At 39.9% G+C, this 9204-nt stretch overlaps 1 protein-coding gene across 1 annotated transcript in view; it reads right to left on the bottom strand.

The window, feature by feature from the left end:
• Positions 1 to 763: 763 nt before the first annotated feature.
• Positions 764 to 9204, bottom strand: part of LOC137995271 (transient receptor potential cation channel subfamily A member 1-like) — a 12029-nt gene continuing 3588 nt past the window's right edge. The window contains exons 4-9 of the mRNA XM_068840845.1: positions 8572 to 8768; positions 6892 to 7218; positions 5690 to 6527; positions 4691 to 4894; positions 2618 to 2799; positions 764 to 1330 (exon numbers count right to left, since the gene is read on the bottom strand). Of these exons, the coding sequence (XP_068696946.1) occupies positions 1090 to 1330; positions 2618 to 2799; positions 4691 to 4894; positions 5690 to 6527; positions 6892 to 7218; positions 8572 to 8768 (1989 nt within the window). The 3' untranslated portion in view covers positions 764 to 1089. The remainder of the gene's footprint in view (positions 1331 to 2617; positions 2800 to 4690; positions 4895 to 5689; positions 6528 to 6891; positions 7219 to 8571; positions 8769 to 9204) is intronic.

Genomic DNA, 9204 nt, shown 5'->3' with positions numbered 1-9204 from the left:
GCGCTTCAAATGGAGAACTACAGCAAACCAAAAGCAGAAAATGCAAGGCGGATACCGAGGGGGATTACATAAAATATCGTTAAAGTTTCACTCTGACTAAAAAATGACGAATAACGTGGACGTTTTGGTTATTCCTGTAACCTTCTTCAGCAAAATGTAAATTGCAACGTTCGAGTTATTCGTCTTTTTTAGCCAGAGTCAACTTTTACGATATTTTAGCTCATTTTATTAACAGAAATGCCTGGCTACAGCTGATGGGGCCCCAGTTGTTCAAACGATGGATAGCGCTATCCACCAGGGGGGGTTGCTCGAAGCCCGGTTAGCGCTAAACGCTGAGTAAGAGGTATCAAAACCAATAGGTTTCCATGGTATTTAACGCTGGTTCAGTAGCGCTAACCATGCTTCGAGCAACCCGGGCCAGATAAATATATCACTATCCAGAGGATAAACACTAGCAAAACTAATTGAGTTATCCAATGGAAAGTGATTTATCCGGCGGATAGAGCGATCCATCGTTTGAACAACTAGGGCCAGATATTTTAGATACTGGGGATTGTATGCCTAAGTTTACTTATCATCCCGCTTATCTTGTGCTCAATGGCATAAAGAAAAAGGAAATGACCAACCTATTGAGCTTTAATTATTAATGAACAAGAATAGTGTCAGCCACCTTTGCTTACTGTAACATAATGCGTTGAAAATATCGGCCGACTTTGATTACTCACCGTTCATATAATCCTCAGTTTCAAACCTTGCAACATGACACATACTTTTATTCAATTGATTTCAAGTAAATTCTTTATGAAAGAAATCTTTCCAGAGCCACGCTTGTTTCCTATTTTCAAGTTTTCCTGTCTTTAGGAAGCTTTGAACTGATCAATTAAAGAGAATTTACTGTATTCCATTTCTTATGCAGCTAATCAGACCAATAGCTCCCTCGGCCGGCTGCCATAATGCGTTTCTCAAACACAAGGCAATGCAATGCTTGGATGATAATAAAAATAACAAAGAATCGCAATCAGATATGACCGTGGTTTACATTTTTTTTTACACCGAGATGGCAGCCATGACGTCGTGAGGAAAAACGACCTACTGTCTGGCATTCCCAGAGGCATTATTTCCTTCGCCCTGGGGTATATCCACTCCTACTTTGGTAGCTACAGCCTTAAGAATGTTCATTTGATCTTGCATAATATCCATGATTGAGGTCTGGCGCTGCTTCACCTTGACTAGTTCCTTTGTAACAACTTCTAACCTCTGGTCTTCTCCATTTTCCGATTTCATGTCTTCATCGCCAAGATCTTTGTCTTCAAATTTGTCAACTCTGTTTCTGGTAAAAACGTGGACAGAATTGTTTTAATTTATCTTTTGTGGCAATTATTAATGTCATCTGCATTAGCCGTGGTAAAAGGTGTTTTGTGAGAAATTTGACAATCGAATGTGTCGAATTAACGGTTCTGAGAGATGTAAAAGCCCACCACCTGTAAAAGCCTCCGATTTTTACGATTTGGTTAGATTAATTTAAGAAATTTAAGGTGATTCCTTAGAAAGAGAACTTGTCATAGGTTTCCGATGAAACTTTGTACACTGTTGTAACATGTCAAGGAGATGATGAAACTGTAATAATAAAGGGAGGGGGGGGGGGGGGGAGGGTCATCGTGCTCGTTTCCATGATACGATGCTGACGAATACGGCTATTTGAAATACTCTCACAATTATAAATGTAATCCAACGTATAATCCAGAGCGTGCATGGTGTCATTCTATGGTTAAATTATGTACGTACCTGAAAAATTTATTTGAATGCATTTGTGAGTACTTAACCCTCCAAAATAGATTTAACTTTAGTGTGGGCTGTTTGACTCGTTATGGCTCCTTCCGTACAATTTTATAAAAATGCCAAAAAAACTGGCCATAGATTTTGGCTGATTTTTCCACTACTCCATGAAGTCATCGTTCTCAGCAAATAAAGCAAGAAATGAAAAATGAGGGTCACCGTACTCGTTCAGGAGAAAATAGCTATTCCTTGACGGGTTAGTTTTGGCGTCAATGAAAATCCGCAATTTTATCAATGTGCCTGCGCTACTGCGCGCGCAGTAGGGTTGCGCAATTCAAAACCAGGGAATCACCTTTAAGCATGTCCCGATTAAATGAAGACAACTGTTTGGCTTTGCCGAAAAATCGCTGAAAAATGAGATCTTAGAATGGATCCTAATACTGTCTTCAGAACGGAAAATAGTCTATCAGCCTTGCTCCTGAATGGATATCGACTTTCCTTCATTGAGCCGATCATTACTTCAATTTGCTTTGTTCACATGAAAAGTGCTAACACCTCAAGACTAAGTTTACCAGCCCCTGGCCCTAAGTATCGATGCAGAAGGAGATGAATGACGTTCGTTATTTCATAAAGTCGTTAGGTTACTATCTCTTCCCCGCTGAGGATCTATGTCCACACGGATCCTCAGGCTCTTCGGCCTGTCCACGCAGATTCACCATTCTTTTAAATTCAGATTGTCCATAATTGGTAGATTAAGGACGTTTGACGACTCGAGATAAGTTGATTAGTCCCTTTCTTAAAAAAAACAAATGTCTTAGGACCAAGAGTCTATTTTACTTACTTTTGGGAGAGTTTTCTGGCTACTTTGCGTCCCATTACCACTAAGTTAGGCTTGTAAAAACGGCTGGTTATGAATTTTGGAAATTTCCTTTCGATTCCTACCACGAAGTCAACGATCTTTTCTTTGTTTCTCAGAAAGGCGTGTTTCTGGACTGATTCTATATCGCCCACTGCCAAACCAACCTGTGAAAGATAAATGCATTTATCATTTATTTATTTGCCAGAGGAAAAAAAAAAGACACAAATATGAACAATCAAAAAAGAGGACATAGAGAGAAAAAGAATTGAATTGGTGACGAGGAGGCCTAAAAGAAACTACTAAGCATAATATATAAATTAGGCCTCCCCAAGTAAAACATCTAGCTTTCGTTGACATGCAAGTTGGCGACGGAATACAATTGTTACGAACATTTAGTTATTTATTGTGTTGAAGTATAAAGAAAGGAACGAGAATTTACAAATTAAAAACTGTTTGAATCTACAAGTTGGTAATGGAGAATACAATTACAAACACTTCGTTATTTAATTGAGGTGTTGAAATATATATAGATTAGTGAAAGTAAAATTACAAGGTGCAAACAATTTGACGTATGACACAGGAAGAACGAAATACCTAAGATTCACAATAGTTGTTAAAAAATAATGTCTTGAGTACTTTCTTGATGGAAGCTGTTGAGGAAGAATTAATTATTCTCAGCATTTGAACGCGGAAATAAAGTCGTACTGTTTCTTTACCGATTAATTAAGGAAGGAAAAACGTCTTTAAAAGTCCTATGACTCTGCTACGACGGTCAAAAGACAATTATATTCTCGGACACTCAAAGAACAGTGGATCATTCTCTCTACACTGCCTGCATGGTTCGTGGGCTAAGGCATCAGACATTCCAAATTTAAGTAACAGGAATGCAAAACAGTCAGGTAACGATCGTGCTCAGTAATTAATGGACAAATGGTTTTTTTCAAAATTCCATCAGAAAACCTTCTTAGTTTGAGGGGGTAATCCGTTGAATCCTGATAGAAATGAGCTTTATTGAATTGCTGGTTTTCTTGTGACGTTACGGTGGCCATGTTGTTTGGCAAGAACAATAACCTGTTGCTCCGCTGGGACTAGACTTTATTATTATGCAAATTCTGCGAAAAGTAAATGTAAATGTGCTTAGTTGAGCACCGCAGGTCCAACCTGATGTAAATGACTGGGAGTCGATTTTGAGGAGGGAGGAAAACTGGAGTACCTTGGATTCAGATCGAGATCGACCGAAACTCACTCCACATGCGACCTCAGGGTTGAACCTGGGTGTCAGAGGTGGGAGGCCTGGTTGATGACCACCAAACCATCCTGACTCTCCACAGTTTTGTATTGCATTGACAACAAACGCGGCCGCCTTGTCACATGGGTGAAAACCAAGAATACATGATCTAAGTAATTGAAACCGGATAAGATCGTGAAGCCCCCGATTGAAACACCACCGATGCTGACCACACATAGCTTTTGAGAGAAGTTAAAATTGACATTAATTTTTCTGGCGATCGCAAGGGAAGTCGCTTTTCAACATTACATGACATGACAAAAGTAAAGATTGTTAGTCGCCCTTTAAGATGACCATGGGATATTTGATAATCAAATAGGCAGGGTTGCTTAAAACGAATTTATCGTTTCGTTCACCATTTTTTGTTGTTAGATGTTGTCGTTCTCTATCGGACGAATTTCCTTTCTCCTAAAGCTCCAATGCGCATGCTAACATTCCAAAGATCGCATGCGGTCCTTTTCAAAACGTCAATATTGCTGCATTAGAGCAGTTTTCAAAGGCCTGTCGAAAGTAATTACACAATCGCAATTGATACGCTTAGTGATTAAAAATCTCGCGGCAGTTTATCAACCAATGAGAGGAAAAACCAAATGCAATTGCGCCTTGCACGCGCGATTTTTGCCGCGCTTTGAGCACGTTGCATGCAATTACTTCGAATTTTGATTGGTTCATTGCGCTCTTTACACCTGCTGTGATACCAAATACTTTGGTATTTGTTTCAAGTCCTCAATAGAAAATCGCTCTATTGTCAGTGCACTATTACTCACCAGAAGGTTGGTAAGAATGATTGGCATGGCAAAAATGAAGATGGCCATAAAGATGGTCGAGGACTCCTGGTAAGGCAAAAGAGGAGCCTTTGTGACGTCATTTGTTCCTTCTAAGCTGTCTACCATTACGGTGTTATAGTCAAGCTCGCCAAGTGTCATTTTAAGCACCTGCATTAGCGCCATGTCAAAACTGCTGAAGGCATCCTAACAAACGACAAACAAATTTTATTCTCAATGATAGTTATGGCAATAATTCTATCTGCGAAGTCCCAAACCCAGTTTGATATCTTTATCTTAAATGATTTGGTACCATTGGAGTCATGCGACATTGCCATGAACTTAAGCGTCTCCACTGACCCTGAAGAGTGGGAGGGGTTGGTTTGTTGCCTTCTTAGGGCTGTGCGTAATAAACAGGGAAACAGCGCCCCCAAGGACCCTTTTTATTATTGTTATTCTTTGAATTTTTAACTTCGTTATCGAATCATCGTTATTGGTGGTTTTCTCCTAACGTTATCGCCGTGATGTTGGTGGACGAAAACAATAAATCTCTCAGTAGCTCCTTTTCTTCGTCCACGAGCATTGGTACATTGCAGAATTGTGATCTTAGTCTCTCGAGATTTGTTGCAAACCACCTGTAAATGAAATAAATGAATATTCTTGAAGTGCAGGTCAATTGACCTCACTTCCAAATGAGTGGTGTCATAGTTCAGTTGGAAGAGCGTCATGGGTTCGAATCCCGTTGAACCCACTTGAACTTTTCAGGCGCCTAGACAAAGGCAATATCTGAGGTCTAAACTTTAATAATAACTACAACAAAAACGTGATAACAACAAAAATCACTGAACTGTTGAGTAAATGTAGTTGAGGCTGTGCAACTCGATTAATTTAAATCTCTGAATTGTTGAAAAGGTCACCGAAATTAGTTTTCTCCGGTGCCCAGCTCCGGTCCCTTTGAAATCAATCAACTTCCTTGGTCGTTACTTAGAGATAACTACTAACCTGTTCCTTAAACAAAATGTAGAACACCACAGAGAAGGCCAAGGCAAACAGAGCGAAGAAAATCAAAGCATGAATCACCGTTTTTGCTACTTGAAAAAACATGGTGACGTAGATGCCGACACTCTCCAGGGTCTGCACGAACAAAATCAAATTCATGTAGCCCAAGAAAATAGCGACCGTTCCGATTTGCCAAGTCACTCTGGGATCTCCTTGGAGATAACGCAGGGAATCAGAGACGTAGGGAAGTATGAAGATTGTGGTCGTCAAATAAAGAGTCCATTCAAGAAAGTTTGTTGACTGTGTGAAGTACTTCATTCGCTGGACGCCTATTTGGTAAAGTTCTTTAAGCAGATGAAATAAAGCGAACACGAGGATTAGAAAAGGACTTATTTTATTGAAAGTGTCGTTCTTCTTGAAGACGTCTCCATAATCTCTTTCGCTGCTCCTTTGAAGTTTGATTTGCTTCCGTTGCGTCAACATAAAGTAGGACATCACGAACAGGAACACTGCGTACAAAGCAAGATTTGTCCAGAAAATGAACCATCCGTAAGTTCTCCATTTTATTTGGAGCAATTTCCGGCTAAGGGCGTGAACTAGTAGATCTTTCTGTTTGTGTTTCACCATCTCCAGCAATCCGAAAAAGGGCTCAAAATCCGATCCACTTTGATCCTCAGGGCCTGGATCGAGAAGGCGAAAATCGTAAGTGATCGATCTCTTAGCCAGAGACCTCTGAATACAGCGATCCATGACTGATTTTGCAGCATCCGGGAACCGGTGAATCAGCTTCCCCATGCGATTTCCACCATCCGGGCTCTTTGCTAACAAGATGTCCCTCCACCTGGAAAGAGGTGCAACACTTATAAATGAGAAACGAACTCAAAGTCATGTACTTTTAGACGTCTTTCGATTCCTTAGCCGTAATGAGAAGTACGAGAGGCAAGATAGAGTCTGCCAGTGGCTCACAAGTTCTGATCATAGCTAAGTTCAGTGTCTATCAGATGGAGAAATTGGTAATCAGTTGGGAAATCAGTTGGATGAAGAAAGGTCCTACAGTAAGAAAAAAATTCTTGTTTCCTTTTCTTTAACAATTTTACGTCGGGGTTAATTGTTATTTTTTAAATTTAGAAAGATAGGCCGGCAAACAAGAGACGGAATGATTTATTAGGTGTATGATAGAGGGCGCAAAGCTCCCCGTTTCTCACCTAGAATTTTTTAGAATAGCCATCACAACTCCTGCCTTCTGGTTCTCTATAGCAACATCCAGGCAATTCAATCCATCGTTTCCCGGATTTAAGCTTGCATTTCGATCTAAAAGTGCATTTACAACATCCACGTGACCTCTCGCTGACGCTATGAGCAGGGCGGTGTTTCCAGACTGGTCCGCATGATCAATGTTGGCATTGATGTCAAGGAACATCCGGACTAATCTAACTGAGCCATTTTTAGCAGCAAACAAAAATGGAGTCCAGCCATACATGTCAGGGCTGTCTATTTCAGCACCCATTTGTATTAAGATGGAGCAAATATTCCTGTAATTTAAATAATCAGTTAAACTCTCAGTTTTCTTCCATTGTCAGTATTCAGCTTAATCTGGAAAAGGCTTCCCATAATATATGATTAGGAACATTGATGTTCTCGGAGTCAAACAATTATATCGGGATACCGTGGTATTTTCAGGGAAACTGGGACTATGTAACGCCAAAATGCCCCCACCCCCCACTCCTCCCTAATTTCCCAGCTATAGGGCGTAACGCTAATTTTGGGTGATATTCTTGCTTAGTATCACCCAACTAGTGGACTAATGCAAATCCTGCATTTTGATTGGCTACGCTACTACAGGACTATTAGTAATAGTCCTCGAGAAGCGAAAAGCGTGACGCGTTCTTTCGTTTTATTCCCAAATAAATATTTCTTCAACTTGCATTTGCTAACTTTATTATTGCCTTTTCGGTCCGACTGGTTGGGTGATACTAAAACAATTAGACCCTTCGCCCTCAAGGTCCACGGGTCAATAGCCCATTCGGCTTCGCCTCATGGGCTATTGAGTTATCGAAATTAAATGCACGCGCTTGAAATGAAAGGAGCTTTAATTGCCTATATAGTGGACAAAGTTCTTTCTGGTATGCACAAACCATGAACGGTTTAATCGTATTAAAACCTTACAATGACCAAGTTATTATTGTAATCAGGTTTCGTGCAACTTGTCCCAGGCTGATATTATGAGAGGGATTTGATTGTGGATTTCTAACAAATCAATGACTCTTGGAATTAATTAACCACATCTGATGATGAACATTATTTCTCAAATTCATTAATAATTCATAAGCCAAAAACAAAAGAAATCACTACCGTGAAGGAAGGTTGGATATGTGGTCTTAATTAGCATACAATTTCGCCAACTTTGATCCCAAATATCTCTTAAAATACTGATTCCTTTGAGAAGTAATATCAAACATTCGAAAGAGTGTTTCATCAGATATCCAACCACCTCGAAATCGGTTAAAAAACTTGGCCTTCGGCCTCGTTTTTCAACTCGCTTCTCGGTGTTTGGATATCCGATGAAACACTCCTTCTCGTGTTTGATATATTACATGCAAAACTCTCTTGACAAACCCAAGGGGTCCTTAATTTGGCTTATGCTACCTTAACTCGTTTACCACTGATGAGTAAGCAGCTTTTTTCATAAGATGCCGAGGTAAGATCCAAACACAATGTGCATCAGAGGATCAGATTTGGGTCTCTTGTTCCGTTTTCTCTCCCTCTGTTCCTTGTGCGGATCTCTGCTTCACTTATTTATAACAGACCGTAATAGCCAGCTTGCTCCCATGCAGTTCATAACTCGAAATGCTTTTTGCTACTTTCATTTATTTAAGACCACGTACCCTTGGCCATTCAGTGCCGCGAAATGCAATGGTGTTCTGTCATAACCATCCATTTGAGATATAGAGGAAAGGGATGACTTAACAAGAGCTTCGACATGACGGACCATTCCAGCTTCAGCTGCAACATGCAATGGTGTTTTCCCAGCACTGTCTTTCAGCAGGCAGTTTGCCTTGTTTTGCAGCAAAATTTCTTGCAGCTAGAGATATAAATATGGTGCTTTGAAATGGTGACATGATACTTTTTCTTTTTCTGTTAAGGATAGATGAATAAATGCTGTATGTATGTAGCACTAACTTGTAGTGTAAATAGAGTAAATAGTAACCAAGGTAGGTGACTGTCTTTTTGAAGAGATCCAGTATTTCTATGAAGACAATTAAATTTGTTAACTAAGCAGTCAATTAGGAAATACAAAAAAAAAAATCATTAGTTAGGATAAAAAGGCTTAAAGATCCGAATACTCCTCTGTATGAGTCGAGCCTTTGACCTTCCGATTGGCAGCCCAGATACTGGACTCTTCAAAACACAAGCGCTTTGGCCAAATGCCTTTTTTGGTTTAAGGCATTTAAGTCAAGCTACGAAAGAAGGAAAGAAACTAAACTTTATTCATTTTAACACGATGAAAGGGAGAGATA

Source organism: Montipora foliosa, chromosome 3 (assembly GCF_036669935.1).
Source record: "Montipora foliosa isolate CH-2021 chromosome 3, ASM3666993v2, whole genome shotgun sequence".
In the NCBI taxonomy this organism is placed as follows: Eukaryota; Metazoa; Cnidaria; class Anthozoa; order Scleractinia; family Acroporidae; genus Montipora; species Montipora foliosa.
The sequence above is the reverse complement of the archived record's forward strand: the minus strand, read 5'-3'. Positions and strand labels throughout refer to the sequence as shown.